The 24,791-nt window shown below is 48.1% G+C and overlaps 1 protein-coding gene across 1 annotated transcript in view; it reads right to left on the bottom strand.

Annotated features, from left to right (window-relative positions):
- Nucleotides 1-24,791, bottom strand: part of frmpd1a (FERM and PDZ domain containing 1a) — a 105,683-nt gene that overhangs the window by 55,023 nt on the left and 25,869 nt on the right. The window contains exons 4-6 of the mRNA XM_078559477.1: nt 22,309-22,354; nt 16,655-16,759; nt 10,436-10,531 (exon numbers count right to left, since the gene is read on the bottom strand). Coding sequence (XP_078415603.1) covers nt 10,436-10,531; nt 16,655-16,759; nt 22,309-22,354 — 247 coding nt within the window. The remainder of the gene's footprint in view (nt 1-10,435; nt 10,532-16,654; nt 16,760-22,308; nt 22,355-24,791) is intronic.

Genomic DNA, 24,791 nt, shown 5'->3' with positions numbered 1-24,791 from the left:
CGCTGTCCAAACCCCCTGCTCCACCCACTGTCCAATCCCCCTGCTCCACCCACTGTCCAAACCCCCTGCTCCACCCACTATCCAAACCCCCTGCTCCACCCACTGTCCAAACCCCCTGCTCCACCCACTGTCCAAACCCCCTGCACCACCCACTGTCCAAACCCCCTGCTCCACCCACTGTCCAAACCCCCTGCTCCACCCACTGTCCAAACCCCCTGCACCACCCACTGTCCAAACCCCCTGCACCACCCACTGTCCAAACCCCCTGCTCCACCCACTGTCCAAACCCCCTGCTCCACCCACTGTCCAAACCCCCTGCTCCACCCACTGTCCAAACCCCCTGCTCCACCCACTATCCAAACCCCCTGCTCCACCCACTGTCCAATCCCCCTGCTCCACCCACTGTCCAATCCCCCTGCTCCACCCACTGTCCAATCCCCCTGCTCCACCCACTGTCTGAACCCCCTGCTCCACCCAGTGTCCAAACCCCCTGCTCCACCCAGTGTCCGAACCCACTGCTCCACCAACTGTCTGAACCCCCTGCTCCACCCAGTGTCCGAACCCCCTGCTCCACCCAGTGTCTGAACCCCTTGCTCTACCCAGTGTCTGAACCCCCTGCTCCACACAGTGTCTGAACGCCCTGTTCCACCCAGTGTCCGAACCCCCTGCTCCACCCAGTGTCTGAACCCCCTGCTCTACCCAGTGTCTGAACCCCCTGCTCCACCCAGTGTCCGAACCCCCTGCTCCACCCAGTGTCTGAACCCCTTGCTCCACCCAGTGTCTGAACCCCCTGCTCCACCCACTGTCTGAACCCCCTGCTCCACCCACTGTCCGAGCCCCCTGCTCTATCCACTGTCCAAACCGCCTGATCTATCCACTGTCCAAAATATCCACTTCATCCATTGTCCAATCACCCTGCTCTAACCCCTGAATGAAACCCTGCCCCACCCACCATCCAAACCCACTGTCTAAACGCTTTGCCCTATCCACTGTCTGAACCTCCTACTCTATCCACTGTCTGAACACCCTGCTTTATCCACTGTCTGAACGCCCTGCTCTATCCACTGTCTGAACACCCTGCTCTATCCACTGTCTGAACGCCCTGCTCTATCCACTGTCTGAACACCCTGCTCTATCCACTGTCTGAAAACCCTGCTTATCCACTGTCTGAAAACCCTGCTTATCCACTGTCTGAACACCCTGCTCTATCCACTGTCTGAACTCCCTGCTCTATCCACTGTCTGAACACCCTTATCTATCCACTGTCTGAACAACCTGCTCTATCCACTGTCTGAACTCCCTGATCTGTCCACTGTCCAAACCCCTCCGTTCTCTCCACTGTCTGCACCCTTTTCTCTATCCACTGTCCAATGCAGCACCCACAGTCCTGGCCTTTAATGGATCTACACATTTGTCTCTCTCATCTGTCAGTAAAAAGTATATTGTGATTAATAGACACTAATTCTTGCTTTCCTTTCCTGATATCCATCATCTATCCTTTTCTGTCAGTGCCTAAAAGCTCTTGAAAGCTTTTCTTAATCGCTGGATGCGTTATCTTGCAAAATTGGAAGAGCATTTTTGGAATTGGTTTATGTCAGTTATTATATGTGAATCTTGACAGGATTGAGTTCACTGCAGAATTTTGCCACTCAAAAGCTTTATCTTAGTAGATAAATGCTTTCATCCACTTATGCAGTGAATTAACAAGACATTGGACATTACCTTCAAAGTCACATTAAAAATCAAATGTTGACCAACAAGCCTCCCTCCACACAGATAACCTTTGTTATGTTTTTTGTTTGCTATTCGGCTGATTTGGCTGCACTTGTGTATTGTTCATGTGCATTAAAGAAAGATACATTATTTATATGGCACCTTACATGACCAAAGGATGTTCCAAAGCACTTTAATGCCAAAGATATACTTTTGATGTGTAGGCACCGTTGTTGCCTCAATGTTAGCTCATTTCACAGTTCAACAGATGGCTATAGTTTAAATCAATCTTTGCTCTTGCAGTTTATGGCTTAATTAAATTCTCCAAAAGTTACTGAGCTGCAATTCCCTTCTAACTCTCTTGACCATTTCACTGTCCCTAAATTGCGAGACGACTGGTCTGGTACTGGGTGAGCAGAAATTTTCTCTAACTAAATACACTGTGTCGCCTCTCAATGCAATTTGGCTGTGCAAGGTGGCTGCCAATACCTGTCTGCACATGGGAAGAAATCCAATGACTTCACTGCTGGAGCCTGCAGCCTGGAACTGAGTAGCAGAAAGGGGAAGAATCAGGAAAGGCAACGTGGGGTGGAATTTTCCATGCCCGTTGGTGCCAGTGATCATGGCGGGTGTGAACGGACCATATTGCAGGAAGGTCAAAGATCGGTTTTACGCCGTCGTGAAACCAGTTTGCAACCATCCGCTCTACCAATGGCATTAATCCCGTCAATGGCGGGCCACATTTCCCGCTGCTGCACATTGGGAACTTCATTGTAATAAACCTGTATAACATTATGAGCCCAGCTCGCCAGAATCAGCCCCCACGCTGAATCATCCGAGCACTTTGGCGTGTGTTTCACAACAGCATTTATAAGGCGTGCACCTGGCGAGGGGAACTCGGAGATGAGTGCACAGTAACGTTGCGGAGTACTTGTGAGGGTCGCCAAATGTTCCTCAAGTTTGAGGCACCACATATTCACGCAAGGGCACAGGCAAGTCACTTTTTCCCGGCTGGCTGACAGTGTGGTGCAGGGGCAAGGGCTGCACTGCAGTTGGGGCAAGTCTGGGGAGTTGGGGGCAAGGGCTACACTGCGGTTGGAGTGAGTTGGTGGGGGGGCAAGGGCTGCACTCCAGCGATGGTAATGCACAAAGCATGTGCGGAGGGGAGGCTGGTGGTGGGGCATGGAGGGAAGCAGCCACGCATTAGAAAAACCTTGTATAAAGTGACCATTCTTCTGCAGCTGAGACAGTTCAGGCACAGTTACATTGACATGCTTGGAGTCAGGCCTCTAGCTTATCTGCCCACTCAAGCAATGCAGATGCATGAAAGTGCCACCAAGTGCTCCAAAGCTTTTCACCTCTCGGGCACAGACTGCAAACTAATGAGCATTTTAGTGGACTGCAGAACAATTGAATGACTGGGCAAGTTGTACAATCTTCTTGCTAAAGCTGGCCATGGAGCAGTCATGCCCCTTGCAATGTCACCATTCAGGTTTGGACCAGTCTCCCCCATGGTTCAAGCTAACAGTGCAGCCTTGCATTGCGGGTTAGTAGGATGCCTGCACCTGAGCTGAGAGCACAGCATGCAGTCCAATGGGCAAAGCTGCCACCAATTGGTCAGGTGGAGTGGGGCAGAAGTGGGTGGAGTTTCGGATAGCCATGCAGCGCATTAAACTTTAGCCATCGAACTGGTGGCCAGCACTCTCTGGGATGCATTAAGGTGCCTTCAGAGAGGTTCTTTGAATATCTTCCTTCACCTTGCAGGAGGAGTACATCAGAAGCATGGAGCCTGGTGACCTAGCTGTATGCCTGACGGCTTACAGAGCACAGAGACAAAGGGGAAGAAAATGACGGAGGTGCCTGGCTGGGCAGAGGGAGCAGCACCACCCTTAGGAAGAAGCTGCAGCTGGGGCTCTCGCGCACACTGCTGAAGAGACACAATGAGCCATCGTTGGTTGGTGTCTAGCTAGACCCAGGATCTATAGAGGGCGCTTGGCATTCCTGCAGGTAACTGAGAACCAGTGTCGCCGAAGACAGCACAGGTATAGGGAATTGGTCAGTCACATCTGCCACCTGCTGCAGGAGTTGGCGCCAGGGGGACATAGAGGGCATCCACTGCTAGTGACCTTGAAAGTGACTACGGCGCTCAATTTTTATGCCAGTGGCTCCTTCCAGGGCTCCACAGGTGACCTCTGTGGGATCTCTCACAAATGCATCCATGAGGTCACGGACGCCATCTTCACGAAGGGACACAACTTTGTGCACTTCACCCGGGATCAGGAAAACCAGGATGCAAGATTGCTGGGATTTGCCCAGATCTCAGGTTTTCCACAGGTGCAGGGTGCCATCGACTACACTCACGCGATGCTTAGATCCCTGTGGCAACATGGGGTCAACTACATCAACCGCAAGGGCTTCCATTCGCTGAATGTACGGCTGGTGTGCGACCACCACAAACACATCCTGCAGGTCTGCGCACAATTTCCAGGGAGTGTCCATGACTCCTACGTTCTCAGTAGGTCTCAGGTCCCTGACATCTTCCAGGGTCCACAGAGGCTGCAGGGTTGGCTCCTCGAGGATAAGGGCTACCTGTAGAGGCCGTGGCTGATGACACCCGTGCAGCAGCCTCAGACTGCAGCACAGAGAAGGTATAATGAGGCTCAGGCTGCAACTCACACTTTGATGGAACAAACTATTGGAACATTGAAAATGAGGTTCCGGTGCCTGGACTGGTCTGGTGGAGCCCTGCAATATAGTCCACAGAGGGTGTCGTGCATCGTCATCACCTGCTGTGCCCTTTACAACTCGGCGCTGCAACAGGGGGAGGAGCTGGCTGAGGAGGACATGGAGGAGCTAGACGTCTCCTCTGATGTGGAGGATGCCATCGGGTATGAGGGTGAGGAGGTCCTTGAAGGCGAAGATGACAACGATGAGGCCATCGTGTTGTCCAGGCGAGGCAGGCGCACTCGGGAGGCTCCCATAGCTGCTAGGTTCGTGGAGGATGATGACGACATCCAGTGAGGAGGCACCATAGATCCTCACATTGCAACTGTGAACTCCTATCTCCTGTGAATTCCTGTGAACCTGACTCCTGTCAGGCTGATGGCAGCACACATACTCTCTGTGATAAGGCTCCTGTCATGGAGATGCAGCGGATTCCCATAGTCCCTACATTCCAAGAGGATGATGATGACATGCAGTGGGGACACTCCATAGATCCTCACATAGCTTATGTGAATGTCTGACTCCTGTCTGGCTAACGCACCTTGCTTGCACTCTGTGAACAGGGTCATATCATGCAGTGGGGAAACTTTAACCTCTCCTGATCCTATGACATCCTTCATGAGCTAAACCCTTCAGGACCACACTGTCACCGGACACAGATGCTGAAGAGATGGGGGTCCAGCCACACCTCAAAGGTGCTGAGAGCACACAGAGGGAGAATGATGGAACTCTGTATCGCCGGCCCAGGACATTCTGGCAGCAATGATAAGTCCCATCAAGGTTCAGGCATCACTGATGTGTCCAGTGACAGTGAAGGCACACCATCAGTGTGCTGGGAAGTTTGCACAAAGCACAGGGAAGAGACCCTGGACTGAGACACCTGTCCTTATATTGTGCAGGTACCAAGGTTTTGCCTCTGAGTGACACAAACACTACTCATCAGAACAAGGAGCCATAGATAAGGAGACATTCTTGGGAGTTTATTCACAATAATGAACATTATGTATAAGTGATTAACAACCATGCCCAGGCTGTGCAACTACATTTTCTTAACCTTCCTAACCCTGCCGCTACGTCTTGGGGATTCCCCCGACATCCACCAGAAGGTGAGGGCAGCCTGCTGACTGCTACACCCTGTCTCTGACAGTTGTCCTCTGGAAGGCCGAGACCTGGAGGTCCCCGGCCTGCTTTCAGGGTCCTGCTGTGTGGAGTGGCACCCTCCTCAGCCTATGGAGCTGGAGTTGCTGGAGTCACAGGAATAGGGGATTCAGATGGGCCGGACACTCCCGGAGTCATCTGAATGGAGGGCCCCGGGGTGTGCACCTGCTGGTGCTCCTCCCTATGTTGCCTGAGGGCCCCTGGCCGATTCAATGAGGAGAAAGGGAAACTGGAGTGAGATCGAGCTGCCCCGCACCCCTCTCGCGTTGACATTGTTGGAGGCCAACTACAGCATCAGTGGTGGAGTTCAGCCTGCGCAGCAGTGCAGGACTGATGTCCTGGACCAAGATCTCCATGGTGGCTGCCATCCTACCAGTGTTGACCTCGGTGTGTTGGCATGCCAGCGCTATCACCTCAGACTGAATGCGGAAGGACTCCTCCATCGTGCCTTGCAATCTGAGGAGTGCAGCGGACACCCCTTCCTGATGTTCCTGAGTTTGCCTTTGCAGCTCCAGCAACTGTGACATGACCGAGTCCAGAGGCTCATCATCTGACTCATACTCAACAGGTTTCTGACCCCCATCAGTCCTCCGAGTGCCAGGCACCTGGGAAGTCCCTGCCGCCGCCTGCTATGGATCAGACAGTGCGATGTGTTCACCAGATTGTGACCCCAAGGCTACTCTAAAGCTAGGTCACACTGAGGTGTGTGTCTCTGCATTGGTGGAGGGTGTGGGTGAGTGCTGTGACGGGTCTTCAATGAGAGTTTCAGCAGATTCCTCTTCTGAGGTGTCTTCGGGGTTTGAGTTGAGAGCCTGGGTTGTGGACCCCCTCGGCTGTTTCCCAGAGTGCCTGTGGAAGCAAGGGGAGATAATTAGTGCATGGCAGTGGTCTGTGAAACAGCACGCATCACTCACAGCATGGCAGTCTGATGGAAGTAGCACTGCTGGATCCTCACTTGGTTGAGCAGCGCCGACCTCACCGTCAGCACAGGACCAGTCCGGACCTTTGCTGGCCAGCTGGATGGCTCTATTTTCAAAGTCTGTGAGGACCTTGATGTCGGACATTCCTCCACCAGTCTGCGATTTTCCCCTGTTGTTTGTGCCAGTTTGTCCTGCATGGATAGAGATGGAGATAGTGTATCAGGCCAGATGAGAAGGATGCCTGGCATGTGTGGGTGGTGAGCGGTCCCATGGATGGGATGAGGACAATGAAGGTGTGTGTGTGAGAGAGTGAATGGTGATGACCCTTGAACTGGCAGTGAGTGTGGGCCCTGTGGGTGTATGATGGGCTTTTGAGTGTGTGAGTTGAGAGTAATGAGAAGAGTGACTTATGCTGACTGGGTGGCTATCCTCTTTTGCAGGGCATAGGCACTGACCACTGCTGCCACTACCTCCCAAGCCAGATTAGTGATGTAGCTGCCCATCCTATGGCCTGAGCAGGGGTAGAGGACAACGTGGGGGGCCTCCACGGCGTTCAAAAGGTGTACAAGGGACGCGTCACTGAATCGGGAGTGGGCTGCAGTTTTCTTGCCTTTCCGGGCCATGTCTTCAGTGCAGCAGTCGTGGGCTGGAAGCACTGAGAGGTGTGCACACAGCTACACTTTAAATATGCAAGATGCCAGCATGAGGAAGCAGCGAGGTGATGGCGAGGCAGGCAGATGAGAGGCCGCCCGCCAGTGACCCGGCGTGTTTCCCGGGAATGCATGATTAATGAGCCAGGATTGGGATAATACGGCGTGAAAAGCTGCCATTGTGGCCGGCGGGTAAAACATTCTTTTTCCTGCCCACTACCGCACTTGGTGCAAATCTGGGACAATTCCGCCCATGGTCTAACACTCACAGCAACCTACAATTCACTTACATTACTGGGATAGTGAGGTAGAGTTTAGAAACACAGACCAACACAACTGCAGCATGGAAAAGATTTTAGTTTCCCATCTGCAAATCCTTCCCTTCTCACCTCCTGTAAAAGGAGTTTCCAAAATCCATCCCTGTCAGTCCAGGATAGAAATTCACAACATTCTCTCCTCCTGCTGCACATTACCCCCTATAAAAATGGCGGGCAATAACCCAGGCCTGTCATCAGCATGCAACTGCGCATGCACAGCAGTGGCAGCAAATGCAGCTAACTAAATATTGGATAAAATAAAGCCATTATCTTCAGGTCCCTGCTATTAACTCTGCTCTTTAACCACCAACTCCATCTCTCCCCCTCGCGATCATCCAAATGTTTGCAGATTGGTACCAGATTTAACCCAGGGATAAACTTCTGACCACATATCTGCGTCATCACTGAGACTGCCTATACCCACCTCGGTAATCTTGCCTGACTCTGCCCCTTCCACAGCTCATCTGCTGCTGAAACCCTTGTCCATGCCTTTGTTACCCCTAGGCTTGACTATTCCAATGCACTTCTGGCCAGCCTCCCATCTTCTACCCTCCATTAACACAGGCCAGGATTTTTAGAATGGAGGGGTTTCCCATCTCGTCATCCAAAGGGTTGGCAGGGAACACATCCCCACCGGTACCAGCCTCGTAGCCGTTTCACGCTTCAACAAATGTTAATTGGCTGCAGGCGGGACTTCCACCCCTCACTCAGGAGGAAGTCCCGCCTTAGAGAGCAGCCAGCCAATCAGATTGGCTGGCAGCTCTCTAGCCCTTGCAGTACCAGAAGCTGCAGTGGACGGGGTTGGGACTGCTTGCAGTCCCCAAAGTCTAAGTCCAGGGATTCTAGGAAAAGGTAAGTTTTGGAGGTCTCAGGGCGGGGAGGGTAGAGGAGGACTGGGGAGGCGGACAGTGGGGGATTGGGGTGTAGGGGGAGAGGCTGGTTAGGGGGGGAATTCCAGTGGCTACCGGACCTTAAAGTTGGCGGGGGGGGGTGTCCCTCCATCAAAAGCCCCCTTTTAACTTCGGGCACCAACCCCCCCACCCGGCCCTTCCCACCCGAGGCCTAAACCCAGTTATTTTCAGGCTTCCCCCATACCCAGGAACTCCTCCCGCCAGCCTAAAAATTGGGGCTGGGTGGGAAACGGCCCTTAAGTGGTCAATAATTGGCCACTTAAAGGTCTCAATTGGGGCCTCGCCCTTCCCAGCATAAAATTGCAGAGGTTGGGGTGGGAGGGAACCCAGCAGGAAGCCCATCCGTGTTATTTCACGCTAACCCCCCACCTACAAACCTGCCGGCAGGCGGGTATACAATTTAGGCCATAAACTCACCTTAACCTCTGCTGCCGATATCCTAACTCACCAGTTTCTGTTCACCTCTTACCCCTCTGCTTTCTAGCCTACATTTGCTCGATTTTAAAATTCTCTTGCTTGATTTCAAATCCCCCCATGGCTTCGCCCCTCCATATTTCTGTAACCTCCTTCAGCCCTACAGTCCTCCAAGAAATCCGCATTCTTCCAATTCTGGCCTCTTTTACCTCCTTGATGTTCCCTTCCTAAACCTCTCCGCCTCTCTACTTCTTTTTCCTCCTTTAAGACACGACTTAAAAATTACATTTTTGACCATACTTTTGTCACTCGCCCTAATATCTCCTTTTGTGGTTCGTTGTCAAATTTTGTTTGATAATTTTCCTGTGAAGTATCTTGGGATGTTCTAGTACAATAAAGACACTATATAAATGTAAATTGTTGTCATTGATGTCATTAGGAAATCATATTAATTTACCAAAGAAAATCAATTTAAATATAAGGGGCAGGTCAGAATATTAACACTGTGGATGCTGGAAATCTGAAATAAAAATAGGACATGCTGGAAATGCTCAGCAGTTCAGGCAACATTTGTGGAGAGAAAAATAGAGTCAATGCCAGGATTTTACAGCCCCGCCATGGTGTGTCTTCCCCCGAAGGACGCGGTGAGCCATTTAAATCTCCATTCAGTTCGGTGGGACTATAATATCCTGCCGGGCAGGAGGGGCTGCAAATACCTGGTCAATGTTTCAGCTCCATGACCTTGCATCGTAACTGAAGGGAGTTAGAGATGTAACAGGCTTTAAGTGAGTACTGTGGTAGGAAAAGCAGAGGTGGGAGGAAAGAACAAAAATGGTCTGTGATGGGCTGGAGGGCATGAGAGACTAAAAAGATGATGGCACAAGGCAAAGCAGGATGGTAATGGGACAAGTAAAGAAACAAAAGATGGTTCTAACTAATTTCAATCACACTGCCAGTTCCTTGATTTTGAAACCACTCATGCACTAGATGCATAGATATCATTCATACTCCCAAAGGAGAGCTGTGCTCCAAGGGATGATAGAATTGGTGAATCTAGCCTTACCAGCATGATAAATCCAATTCACACTCAGTATTATTGATATTTATGTATATAAAATTGCCCGTGGCAATTTCCAAGGTCAGTTAAGGAATCTGAGTCTTTAATTTCCATTTTTTTGGGAGAAATATATCCATTGAACCACTTAATGGCCACAACCTGTAAAAGTATTGTGGTTGTTGAATAGAAGTGTTGACATAGCAATTTACAATGTTAAATGTTAACAGAAAAGCATGACCAAAAATTCTGACAACTGGAAGTAAGGTTTGTGGACAAGAATGCACGGCCCTCATTAGATTTTCAGTTATGTTTACATGTAAATAAGGAGCAGAGAGCATAGAAGTAAAAACCACTACCACCATGTCTTTCTTACTTCTGTGTCAGTGATGCTACTTGAACAGCAACAGAATAAATGATACAGGTGAGACACTTTATCACCCGCTAGACTCATTGACAACTGCACTGAGAATTTTTGTTCTGTTTTTCCATGGGTAGATCCAAAAAATCAATCAATAGAGGTTTCATTGGGCAAAATCAACAAAGGGGAAAACTCACAGCAAGTTTTCATTACCTTCACTGTTGTATTTTTCTCATACCGAAAGGCTTTGGTCTGTCCATTTTCCAAATACACCTTGAGAACATTGGGCATGAAAAGAAGTGAGTTACCCTGTGGGGAGGAACAAAGCATAAATTTTTAGGATTATTTCTGGCAACAAAGAAACAAAATCACAACACAATAGTCTCCACCTCATCTTTGGTGCAAACGCTGGATGGGGGTGGGGGTTGGGGTTGGGGAAGATGGGGGAGAACAGGGAATAAGATGGGACGATGGGACCCAATGCTGCCACAATTCCACCCTGTTCCGAGGAGAGGGGGAAATTCAAGTTGAGGGTGGGGGGGGCTGCAGACAGATCACTAGCCCACCTACACCTCTCCCATGGCAAGGTTCTGGAAATTCTACACGGTTTGCCTCCAATAGCACCATGCCGGCTGAGAGCTGAGAACAGTGTACTGGTATACTGGACCTCCTGGAGTTTCAGGCTCCCCCTCACCCAGGTGTTCATGAAGCTGTCATGTTTTTCCGAAGTTCACTTGTGCATATACGCCCCCAAAAATGCTCAACCATTCCGTCGAGAGTCTGACAGGACAGCCAAAAAAAATCTCCACCGGATACAGAGGTACCATAGAACCATAGAAAAGTTGCAGCACAGAAGGAAGCCTTTCAGCCCGTCTTGTCCATGCCAGCCCGAGGATACCCAGGTGCCCTTTCTAATCCCACCCCTTCCTGCACCCGCCCATAGCCCTGCAGCTTACAGCACTTAAGGTGCAGATCCAGGTACTTTTTAAAAGAGTTTAGAGTTTCTGCCTCTACCACCAACTTAGGCAGCGAATTCCAGACACCCACTACCCTCTGCGTATCCTCATGTCCCCCCTACACCTTCTGCCACTTATCTTGAATCTATGTCCCCTGGTTCTAGAATTCTCCACCAAGGGAAATAATTTTATCCTGTCCACTCTATCTATTCCCCTCATAATTTTGTACACCTCAATCAAGTCACCTCTCAGCCTTCTTTGTTCTAAGGAAAATAACCCCTACCTATCCAGTGTCTCCTCGTAGCTACACTTTTCTAACCCTGGCAACATTCTTGTAAACCTCCTCTGCACTTTCTCCAGAGCTATTACGTCCTTCCTGTAATGTGGTGACCAGAACTGCACACAATACTCCAGTTGTGGCCTCATCAGTGTTTTATACAATTCCAACATTATATCCTTACTTTTGTATCCTATACCTCTCCCAAGGAAGGAGAGCATTCCATATGCCTTCTTTACAACCTTGTCTACTTGAACTGCTGCCTTCAGGGACCTGTGTACTTGTACACCAAGATCTCTCACTTCATCTACCCCTCTTAGTATATTCCCATTTATTTTGTAATCCCTATAACTGTTTGTCCTCCCTAAATGTATGACCTCACACTTCTCTATGTTAAAATCCATCTGCCACTTTACCACCCACTCCACCAACCCATCTATATCGTTTTGGAGATTATGGCTATCCTCTAAACTATCCACTACTCGGCCAATCTTTGTGTCATCTGCAAATTTCCCAATCGTGTCCCCCACATTCACGTCCAAATTGTTAATATATAACACAAACAGCAAGGGTCCCAACACCGAGCCCTGTGGAGCATCACTTGAGACAACTTTCCATTCGCAAGGGCATCCATCGACCATTACCCTTTGTTTCCTGTTACAAAGCCAACCTTTTATCCAGTTTGCCACATTACCCTGAATCCCATGGGCTTTTACTTTCCTGACCAATCTGCCATGTGGGACCTTGTCAAATGCCTTGCTAAAATCCATGTACACAACATCCACTATACTTTCTTCATCAACCCTTCTTGTCACTTCCTCAAAGAATTCAATCAAATTTGTGAGGCAAGACCTTCCTTTAACAAATCCATGCTGACCATCCCTGACTAGTCCATGCCTTTCCACATGACAGTTAATCCTATCTCTCAGGATTGATTCTACTAATTTGCTCACCACCGATGTAAGACTAACTGGCCTATAATTGTTTGGCATTTCCTTTGATCCCTTTTTAAACAATGGAACTACGTTTGCATTTCTCCAATCCTCCGGTACCTCCCCTGTATCTAGTGTAGATTGGAAAATCATCCTCAGAGCATCTGCTATCTCCTCCCTGACTTCCTTCAGCAGCCTCGGAAACAATCCATCTGGCCCTGGTGACTTATCACCTTTCAAGGATTTCAACCCTTCGAGCACTTCCTCTCTCTTTATGACTATCCCATCCAATATCTCACAGTGTTCCTCCTGGACTACTATGTCTACATCCTCCCTTTCCTTTGTAAACATGGAGACAAAATATTCATTCAAAACCCTTCCCACAGCCTCTGCATCTACACACAAGTTTCCATCTTCATCTCTGATAGGTCCCCCTTTTTCCTTAACTAACCTTTTAGCATTAATGTATTGGTAAAACATCTTTGGGTTATCTTTAACTTTACTTGCTAATCTTTTTTCATGCCCTCTCTTTGATTTCCTTATTTCCTTTTTTACTTTGTCCCTGCACTTCCTATATTCATCTAGGCTATCTGCAGTCCTTAGTTCTTTGTGCCTATCGTATGCTTTCTTTTCCTGTTTGATCTTCCCCTGTATTCCTCTAGACAACCAGGGGGGTCTAAATTTGGCAGTACCACTCTTATTTTTGTAGGGGACATGTCTACTTTGTACAATTATGATCTCGCTTTTTAGTGCTTCCCACTGGTTTTCCACTGTTTTATCCTCCAGCATTTTATCATGTCCAGTCCACCTCAGTCAAGTCCCTTCTCATTTCTGCAAAATTTGCCTTCCCCCAGTTCAAGACTTTTACTCCTGCCTTATCTCTGTCCGTTTCCATGGTAATGCTAAATCTAACTGAATTGTGATCAACTGTCCCCGATATGGTCGCCAACTGTCACTTCACCCACTTGCCCTTCTTCGTTCCCCAAGACTAGGTCTAGAATTGCATCTCCTCTCGTTGGGTTTGTCACTAATTGGTTGAAAAAATTTTCCTGGACACACTGCATGAGTCTTTCTTCCTCAGTGCCCCTTATATTGTTTAAATCCCAGCTGATATTAGGATAGTTGAAGTCTCCTACTATTATTACCCTCTTGTTCTTACAAGCAGAAATTTGCCTACATATTTGTTCTTCTAACTCCCTTTCACTATTTGGGGGTCTGTAGTATACTCCCAGTAGTGTGACTGCCCCTTTTTTATTTCTAAGCTCAATCCATAAAGCCTCGTTTGTTGACCCATTTAGTATATCATCCCTTCTCATAACTGGAATTGATTCTTTATCCACTAGTGCTACCCCCCCTCCTTTTTTATCTCCTACTCTATCGTGTCTGAAGACTCTATAACCAGGGATATTAAGCTGCCAGTTTTATCCCTCTTTTAGCCAGGTCTCCGTTATAGCAATGACATCCTGCTGCCATGTGTCTACCTGTGCCCTTAACTCACTTTGGGGTTTCCTGTGGCCTTGTCTGGAGACCATCCCAAACAAGGCCACTAGCTCAGAGGGGACAATGCTAAAGACAAGGAGTCAGGGGTGGGGGGTGCTCCACCTGAAGCTCCAGCATTTCCAGCCTCAGAGGTGCCTGAAATTAGGTCTGGAGCTTGGTAGATCCAATGGAAGATATGCACTTGCAACTTGATAAGTGAAAGTGGGCTCCACATGTCGGCTAGGTGGGGTGGCAAGGGTGGGGAAGGTAGGGGTTGGGGGAGCGTGCTGAGTCATAGGCTGAACATCCAAAGAAAAAGTAATAACATAAACGAGAGCAGCCACCTTGGCATGAGGCAGCAGGGAGCCCAACATCCACCCCATGTCTGGTGCATGCTGAGCTTTGTAACCTCAAGAAGAAGAGGCACGGGTCCCTGGCAGTGTCACGCAAATAAGTGACCATCCACTGACCCCACAGATTCCAGTGGTACCAAAGAAGATCGCTGGAAGGTACAGCCTTGGTTCCAAGGTCATTTCCTCCAGCAATTTCTGATCAATTTAATCTTATCAGAGATATAGAATCACGCTTCCTTATTCTAACCAAATCTTATATCTTTGAAGTCAACAGATTTGCTGCCCTGCAGTGACTGGAACTTTGCAGCAACAACGTTAAACTGGGGCTCACTCCTCACTGGGGACTTTGGGAGAGTCTTAAAAGTAAAATTCCCATCTGCACTGGCCCTTGTTGGGGGTGGGAAGGGAAAGAAATTAAACAGAGGCCCTTCCAGGCAGATCCCTGCTCATTTATACAGCTATTCTGATCCCCTGAAATCAACTTGTGCCAAAGTTTGGAACTTCCCACCCAGGAAGAGATGGGCATATTGTTACAAATACAAAGTTTATAACATTGTTTTGTTTTGGACTGTCTCTTTAATTTAAGGTAAAATTGAGGAATGAGGGGGTCATATGACCTGCTCTGAATTCTGCCCAACAACAAGCCTTGGTGACTTGGTTGTTATAGGTTAGGGGGCTCAGATTATCTTACTGGGAAGAAAGTGCTCGATGTTCACATCTGTAAAAATAGTAAGAGCAGTTGTGCTGACAGTGGGTAGATTATTAGTCTCCAAGTCTCACAGTTAGGACTGTCAGGTTTTATAAATGGTTCTACTATGAATTGTCGGTGTAATTCCAAGATAAAATGTAGCTGGATGTCTAGAGGATGGCTAATTAGCATTTCTGTCTGGATATAAGGCTCATGTGATTCACACTGCCACGGAGATGAATTTTGAAAGGGGAAAGGTCCATACAAATTCATTGTGGTATTGGGTTACAGTTTTACTAAGATATCCCTGAAGACACGAGTCCGTCAGCTGATATTTGAGAGAGAGCAGGAGATGGAGGCAGCTAGTCCTGCACCTGAAGCAGAGAAACTGCTGACCCTATTGTTCACCACGCAGAACATGGGTAGGAGCTCATGTTCAGATTAAAGAGATCAAGCTTGTGAGGATTTAAAGGAGACTGGAAGATTTACCTAGCTTGGACTAGAGGGAAGGAATCTCCAGTGTAACCCACACAATAAAAGTCAATTATGGAATTAGAAGTTACCAGGCGGGGAAAGGATAAAAGGAAACAGGCCATCAGGAGTGGAAAGTAGCTTTGGCCTTGGTTCTGGGAAAATCAAGAGTTCTACTGAAGGGAGAGTGTAAGGTGTAACTGTAGCAGTAGATCTTCAGTCATGCTAAAAGTTAAATAGGGAGTTTCTTTTCTGTATCTTAGAGTATATGTTGCCTACAAAGTAGTGTTTATTTAATGTTGTTTTTTGTTTGTTTGTTACAGTAAAAGTCTTAAAACTTGAAACCTTGTGTGATCCTACCATTTAGTCACTGGAATTTACATATCTTTTTAAAAGTTATTAGCCTCTGCAGACATTGTAACAATATGCAAATTGGACCATAATTACAATGTGGCATCATCTGGCTGTCACCCTGGCCAAGGCCATTGGACTTGTTTAGTTTTATATAATTAGCAAGCAGAAAATAATTAGTTGCCTTTTTAACTTCAGCCAAATTGGTGCATCCATTCATCTCCATGTCCAAGCAGGACACAAACACCAGCCCAGGTGTCCTGAAATCGGCCCCTAGCTGAGCTTATATGTCACGTACTGGAGCCAACCAGACTTGTTAAAACAACATGGGGCTCAAGGCTGGTGGAAAAATGCTTTCATATGTCAAAGCAGAAGAAGTTACTGAATGTTCAGTATATATTATCATATAAAACACAAACCAAGATTATTGGATAATTCTTGGCATTCTGGATAATCATAGAGCTCTTCTTCATAAACAGACTTATGACTACACCACACTATACAGTCAAAATTACCCACTCCTTTAACCCTTCTTGGTAAGACTGTAGATAGAAAAGGGTATCTGTATTGGAGGGGTGACCAATAGTCCCTCTAATTTCTGTTTGCTGTGTACGGCCGACTTGTTGCAGTCCCTTTAAGATGGCGAGCAGCCGCAAATGAGCACATCTTATAGGGAACGTTGCTTGTGCATGGCCTCTTTGTTCCCTGCTTGGCACATTCCTGATTGTTGCTTGACTGTCCACCAATCTCTGATGCTCACCCCTGACAGCCTTGGTTCTAGTCCGGCAGGGCCCATCTAGACAACCAGGCATCCAATATTTTATAGAAAAACAAAACGTGCCCAATCCAAAACAGAGACTAAACCAGAATAATTATGGTCAGCCTGAACCCATCAGTGGGATAAATGCCTGCGGGAGGCACAAACCTGTGTGCAGCCATTGACGATCACTTCCTCAGCAAAGCGCACTTTGACTGGGTTGCTTTTCAATCTGGCTCGTTTTTCTTCAGTAATGAATGATGACTTGGGCCCCTGAATACAAACAGAAAACATTACATTTAAACCACAGCACTGACATTCATTGCTGGCAATGTGTTGTATTAAGGGATTCCCTGCATTGATGTTCTGAGGCCTAGAAGTTTGATTACAACCTAAAATGGAAGTGCAAAGGGTGGAGTGCATGCTGCAGATTCCTTTTCGTATGGTCCCAGATAGCATGTTAAATTACTGCTGACAGCCCATTAAAATTATTCAGAAGGTCAGCGCTAGAAGTTTAGCTTCCCGAACATGGCTGCAATGCCAAAAGAAGTTCAATGTCCTCACCACAGTTGTTAAGGTATGGACACCACCCTCATAGTCTCTGCTCACGCCTTCGCCACCTCCAGCCTCACTACTCACAATACTTCCGTCCCCTGTTTCCCTTCACTCTCTGATAATCACTGCACCTCACTTCAATCTATATCCTTCTCCTCATACTCACACACTCACCACTATTTCAACCCTCACTTCCCTACAGCTCACATCTTACAGACAGCATATCAGCCCATTTTCTAAACATCGCGCAAGACTGTCACTAATGTACTCCCTTCTTTCTTGTAGGAGAAGACTGGCCACAACTCAAGACAGGAGGCTCCCAGTAAAGGAGGCCAACGCTGCCTACATATTCTCCCCTGTGGAAAAAAATCATGCTGATCACCACAGGCAGGGAGCAGAGTCATAGCCATGGCAAGAGACAAAGCTGAAGGAGGCCTGGTACAGGCTCCCTCACGCCTTGTCCTCTTTATTCCTTCTTCTATCTGACCATACACACTTTGCATGACAAACTAAAACTGCAGTTCAAAAGTATATGTGATGCATCATGGGATGGTCCCAAGGATGTGACTAATGCTACATAAATGCAAGGTCTTTTCTCCTATATTCCTTAACATGCTTCTGATTCATTAGTAAGATTCCAAGGGTTAATCCTGTGATGTCATGCTGCCAGTGGGGAGGCACCCTGGTGGACAGCACATGCTGGAGACAGAGTTACAATACAGTGGTCCTGATACTCTGGCCTGCTCCACCTTCCACTGGGAGGATGGGATGGCGGAATTAACCCTCCCATCTGTACAGCTGAAGCTGGCATTGATTCTTACATATGATATTTTAGCCAATGAGATGCAAATATGACATAGACTTTGCAGCATGACATGTCCCAAGATTTTTATCTGGACACTAGTTAATCTCCCTTAGCATTGCGCAAAGTCAAGATCAAGAGTAACTTTCAAATGAGGCAAGAAGAGAGGGTGGAGGATAATGGAACCAGGATATGCATACATAACCCATTACAAAGTCATACGTTTTGTCTTTATTTTAACATTTCCATTATGAGTCCCTCTGTACAGATCTCCAGTGGCAGCACAGTGTAATTGTAGTTTGCATTGGCCATTATAAACAAGGACACACAAATTTATAATGAAAAATATTAACAGGAAATGTGCACAGATGTATGGGTCATAACTTTTGAGCTTCCCAGCATCATATTGGGGACGTTCCCCAAAGGTATGCTGGGGAAACTCCTTCCAAACTTCCCAGGTAAGGTTTGCACAGCAATTGCCTGGAAGTGCAAACTTCCACTGGACAATTGCCCTGCACTGGGAGGCATCCGAAAAATGCGATTTAAATCGCAAACTTCGAATGGTTCAACTGGGTTACACCAATAGTTACCCAGAGAAAGATACAAAATTAAAACCTCTTCTAACTTCTGGGTAACTATTGCACAGACCCACACCAAACCCCCCGAAGGATACCCCACAGCCCCTGACCTCCCCAGAGAGTCCCCCCAAGTCCCTCCCACAGGACTCGCACAACCTCCTGACCCCCCCCCCCACTCCCCGCCACAGGATCTCCCCCAACCTTCCAGCGGTCTCACCCCACCCACGGGATGCCCTGTCCCCTGGATAACCCAAGGGTCTCCCTCCACCCCATGACTACACACCAACTGGACTCCCCCCAAACCCATGGGGACTCTTCTCCACCAACCGGCCCAACTCTCATCCCGTTCTCGATCCGTTTACGAGCGGAAATGGTTTCTGCCTATCTACTCTGTCCGGCCCCTCATGATTTTGGAAACTTCTATCAAGTCTCCTATTAGCCTTCTCCTCTCCAAGGAAAACAGTCCCAACTTCTCCAATCTTTCCTCATAACTGAAGTGTCTCATCCCTGGAACCATTCTCGTAAACCTCCTCTGCAGTCTCTCCAATGCCTTCACATCTTTCCTATAGTGTGGCGCCAGGAACTGTACACAGTACTCCAGCTGAGATCTAACCAGTGTCTTATATAACTTCATCAAAACCTCTCTGCTCTTATACTCTATGCCCCTATTAATGAAGCCTAGAATACTGTATGCTTTAGAAACAGCTCTCTCTACCTGTCCTGCCACCTTTAATGACTTATGTACATATACACCCAGGACTCTCTGCTCCTGCACGCCCTTTAGAATAGTATCCTTTGTTGTGTTGATTCGGGCCTGAGGTGGGGGTTTGAGTTGGGTTAGTCTTAGGGGGGGCATCAGTTTGGACCCACTACAAACCTTCTTCCAGCCTGAACAATACCCATTAACCATTACTCTCTATTTTCTATCCCTCAACCAATTTTGTATCCACATTGCTACCGTCCCTTTTATTCCATGACCTATAACTTTCCTCACAAGCCTGTTGTGTGGCATTGTATCAAACGCCTTTTGGAAGTCCATATACACCACATCAATGGCCTTGCCCTCATCAACCATCTCTGTTACCTCTTCAAAAAACTCCAGCAAGTTAGTTAGACATGATTTTCCTTTAACAAATCCATGCTGACTCTTCCGAATCAATCCACATTTTTCCATGTGACTATTAATTCTATCCCGAATAATTGTTTCTAGAAGATTCCCCACCGCCAAAGTTAAACTGACTGGTCTGTCATTGCAGGACAGATCTTTACAGCCTTTTTTGAACAAGAGCGTAATGTTTGTAATTCTCCAGTCCTCCGGCACTTCCCCCAAATCCAGGGAACATTGAAAGATTATTGGCAGTGCCTCTGCAATTTCCACTCTCGCTTCCTTCAATATTTAGGATGCACCTTATCCAGTCCTGGTGCCTTATCAACTTTAAGTACCGACAACCTATCCGATACCTCCTACTCATCAATTTTAAACCCTCCTAGTGACTGAGTTTCCTCCTCTGTCACACAACCCCCCACCCTAGGTCCCGACCCAAACCAACCCCCCGCCAAGACCAACCCAACCCAAAACCCCACCCCAGGCCTGACCCAACCCGACCCCCCCACCCCAAAGCCTGACACCACCCCAGAGGACCCACGCCCCCCCACCCCCTCGAGGCCTGACCACCCCCACCCCCCCAAGGCTCAACATCCCCCCCTACTCCCCAGGGCCTGACTCCCCCACTCAGGCCTGAAATCCCTACCTGAGGCCTGACCCTCACCACCGAGGCCCAACCTCCAAGTTCCTACTCCCCACCCTCCGAGGCCCGATCCTCCTGAGGCCCAACTCCCCCATCACCACCCTGAGGCTTGAGGCCCGACCCCTTCCCCACAAGGCCCGAGAGCCCCCACCCCATAATACCTGACAGCCCCCATCCTCCTGAGGCCCAACTGCCCCCTTGTGGCCCGGCTCCCTGCCATGAGGCCCGCCTATCCCCCCCACACCGAGGCCCTACTCCCTGACCACCTCCCCACCAACCGTGACTCACCCCTTCCCCCAAGGCCCGACTACCCCCCACCACACCAAATCCTACACACTTATTTTATACACTTGCCTTTTCCCTGGCCTGTCATGGACCTTTAAACTTACCTGCTTTACTGCAGTTAATACCGTAAAAACTGGGGTGTGGCTTCTTTCCCTTCCACAGAGCTGGACTTAATGCTATGCATTAGCCAGATCTCACCCAGCCTGAGTTGGAAGGTCGGGCGAGACAGGATTTCGGGTAAGTAACTGGGATCGGAGTGGCAATCTGACGCTGATTGCCACTCTGAGGAAGTTCAAACATAGTACATCTACAGCACGTTGAAATCGAGATCCATTGAACTGGTTCAAGTATTTTAAATCATATGGCAAATAATTTTACCACTGAAAATGTAGAGACAAAAATTTCAAGGAGATTGAGATGCAACTAGTTTTAATAAAGAACGGAAAGGACTTGCATTTCTGTAGCACCTTTCAGAAGCTCAGCAAGCCTCAAACTGCATCTGGGCCAATGAATTACTTATGTATTGTAGCCACTAGTATAATGTAGAAAATGCAACAGCCATTTTAAAAACAGCACTACTTCCAGGTTCCCCTTCAAGTCACACATCCTGACTTGGATTTATATTATCATTTCTTCATCATCACTGGGTCAAAGTCCTGGAATCTCTCCCATACAGCACTGTGGGAATACTTTCACCACATGGACTGCAGCATTCCAAGAAAGCGGCTCACTACCACCTTCTCAAGGGCAATTAAAGATAGGCAATAAACGCTAGGTTTGCTAGCGATGCCCATATCCCACAAATGAATTAAAAGAAAGCAATGAAATAATGATGATAATCTGCTTTATTGATATTGGTTGAGAGATAAATATTGGCAAGGACACCAGGGAGAACATTTCTTCGAATTGTATCATGCTATCTTTTACGTATATCTTGAGACGGTACATAGCGTCTCAGTTTAACCAACAGTGCAGTGCTCCCACTACGACACTGAAACTCATCCAATGTCCACTCATCGCATGGACATCTAGCCAACAATAGAAAGCAGAAGCATTAGTTGACTGTTTTGGCTCCGCCTTAGGAAATGCTGAGATTAATTATTCACATCTCCACTTGCACCCTGTATATAGCCTGGAATCTCCTTTGATTGTGTGGCTTAACACCACGTCATCCATGGAACCATCAGTTGACCCTTTCAACATGAACTGGTCGAATTTGGGTCACTCTTGGACCAGAGTTCAGCCTCATCAAGCCTCATCAAGTGCTCACTGAAAATAAAGCATCCAGCTCTAACACAGGTAGCTTGCTGCAAGCTTACTTCAGGAAATCTGGAATCCTCTCTCCAAGTGCCATGGATGATGGGTCAATTAAAATTTTCAAGACTGAGCTTGATAGATTTTTGTTGGGTAAGGGTATTAAGGGATAGTAAGCAAAAGCGAGTAAATGGAGATGAGGAACAAATCAGCCATGATCTCATTGACAGGTGGAACAGGTTAAAGGACCTACTCCTGTTCCTATGCCCTGGTACAAGTGTCAATTATAGATATGGATGACACCTGCCTACATACCAGTTATTGGTCCATTACACCTACAGCTGAGAGGAGTGTCATGTCATTCAAAGCTGCCAGTGCAGATGCATGTCCAATGAAAGTATTTAGTTACTGACTATACACAGTCTGAAACACGGCAGGCAAGTCTCTTCTGGACTGGCTCTGCTGTGCCAGAATAATTTTGGCAGGAGTTCAGCACAAACCCAGTTTACAGCAGCACAAGAAGAAAAGCCCAAAGGAAATTCACCCTGATGACCACTAATAGCATTGGGTAACTCTGCTAAGTAAAAAAGTTGTACTTACTGAGGTATTTCGAAGCACAGTGACTGTAATTGTGTTACCACATTCCCTGCAACAAGCAATTCAAAAATCATTAAAGCCATACAAGTACAGAGCAAAGAAAATGATGCCTGGCTCAATCTTGCAAAATTGAGCTTCTGGTATTAAATCTTACTTACTGGGAGAACACATCAAAAGGTCACAGTCTTATACTTAACAGCAGCACGTACCAGCATGATTCATCCTACTTGGCCTACCTCACTCAGCCTGTCCTTCAATCATGCACTTACACTTTGACTTCAGCATCAGAAGAGTTTCTGGTTCACAAAGGCACTAAAGCTGCAATATAAATCCAGGGATCAAACTCAAATGGTGTGAGACTTTAAACTGTCTCCCTCAAGTCCAGACAGATGTTGCGTGAACTTGCATGAAGACATCAGTCTCACACCATTTGGGTTTGAGCCTGAAGGCAGTATAAATCAGAGTTTAAAACACATCTAAGGGGGGACTTCATAACTCTAACAATAATTATGCTTACATATTTTGCTCATGCGAGCCCTGCCTCCCATATGTTTTGCATTTATATTTAAATTTGGATTGCAGTGAGGACTTCTACACAAATGGGAGCCCAGTCACACACACTCTGTCTGGCAGAACTGGAATCCCAACCAGACAACGTGAATGACACACAGGCTGACTCAGCCAACACTGTTTGCCAGTCTGACCCTGGATTAGACCTTTAACAGAAAGCAAACCAGCATTATTTTATGGTAAGGTTTACTGAAAGATTCTTCAGTAATGCTGCCCACCCATGCACTAAGTCCTGGAGCTGCAAGGATTGGAATATTTATCTGTATGTGCATTGGAGTACTCGATTGTGTGTGTAATGGGGTATTCAACTGTGTATGTAATGGGGTATTCAACTGTGTGTGTAATGGGGTATTCAATTGTGTGTGTATAATGGAGTGCTTGACTGTGGCCAAAATTTTCCATTTAGCGGCGAGCAGAGCAGGAGTGGATGCGGGCGGGCGTGGACCCGATTGGCGCCCGCGATTGGATCCGTGCCGCCATTTTACGTGAGTGGGCCAATTAAGACCCGCCCAGCGCATTTCTGACTCCCGTGGATAGCGGGAGTGTGCAGGCTGCGACGGGCATGCACAGACCGCCAGGTTCAATGGCGACCCAGCAGTCTGTTTAAATGAATTGCCTGGTTGCTTCCTGTAGGCTGTTCGCAATGGCCACCTCGAGATCAAACCGCAGGGGGTCTGCTGAGCAGGGCAGGCTGGAAGGAAGGGCAGAGGAGCAGGGCAGGCTGCAGGGTCATCCACAAAAGCAGGGCAGGCTGCAGGGTCTACCACAGGAGCAGGGCAGGCTGCAGGGTCTGCCACAGGAGCAGGGCAGGCTGCAGGGTAGGCCAGCGGGCGGGGGGGGGCAATGTGCCCCTCGCTTTTCTGATGATTACCTTGCTGCCCTCCTTGAGGAGGTGGCAACACGGCAGGAGGTGTTGGATACTCAGGATAGGAGGAGGAGGCCCTCCCACATGACCAAACATGCCTGGGAGGAGGTTGCGGAGGTGGTGAGTTCCCGCGACTTGGTACGGCGCACCTGGATCCAGTGCCGTAAGCGCTTCAACAATTTGTTGCCCTCTGGAAGGGTGAGTACCATGTTGGCATTGGGCATTTAACCCAGCAGGTGGCCTTAGCCTTTGAGGGCCCCCCCCCACCAAGTGTTACTGTTGTGACTGCATTGAATCATGTTGGGCATTTCTCATACACTGGGTGGGCAAGCAGATAGTGCCCATGCTTACATCAGCCTGAGTGGTTCATGAGGAGATGAGTTCTCCCCCGCACCATGTGTTGCTCTTAGTCGCACATGACTAGTCTGGGGGCAACCAGCAGGAGATGCAGCTAGGCACATACTCAGAACTCCAACACATGTCCTATTCACGGTGATGAGATTGTGGAAGGGGAACCTCAAGGTGTCGTGGCCAAGAACCATCTGCTGCCCTCGACGCTGCATGTAGTTGTGTCTCCTTGCTAAGGGAGCTGAGACCGTGTGTTTCCTAAAGTGATGGATGCAGAATGTGTCCAAGGTGGCCGTTGGGAGGGGTTTGGGAGCAGGCGTACTATCTTTGTGTGACTGATCAGCAGTAGCGGGGAGAGGAAGCACTGGAGGCCTGATATGGGTCACTGTGGTTGGGGTGCGACGTGCGCATGCACAGTCCATGTGTGATTAGCCCCAATGAATGGTCTTCTCTGTATTTCAGGAGAAGAATGCTCACAATGACTGTGAGCGTTTGCAAACTGGAGGCGGCCAGGCCCAGCTGATGATTTTAAGCCGCTTCGAGCAGGAGGCCCTGGAGCTTGGGAGGCGCCATGCGCCCAGGTCCACTGGTGTCGATGAGGCTGGGGTGGAACGGCCAGGAATTTGAGGACAACAGTGAGATCCGCTCTGTCTTCCCACCATCCATAGCACTGATGATTATTTGATTTGTTATTGTAGCAACA

The sequence above is a fragment of the Cetorhinus maximus genome, chromosome 2, assembly GCF_964194155.1.
Source record: "Cetorhinus maximus chromosome 2, sCetMax3.hap1.1, whole genome shotgun sequence".
Taxonomy (NCBI): Eukaryota; Metazoa; Chordata; class Chondrichthyes; order Lamniformes; family Cetorhinidae; genus Cetorhinus; species Cetorhinus maximus.
Note: the sequence above shows the minus strand (reverse complement) of the source record. Positions and strands in the feature narration are given on the sequence as shown.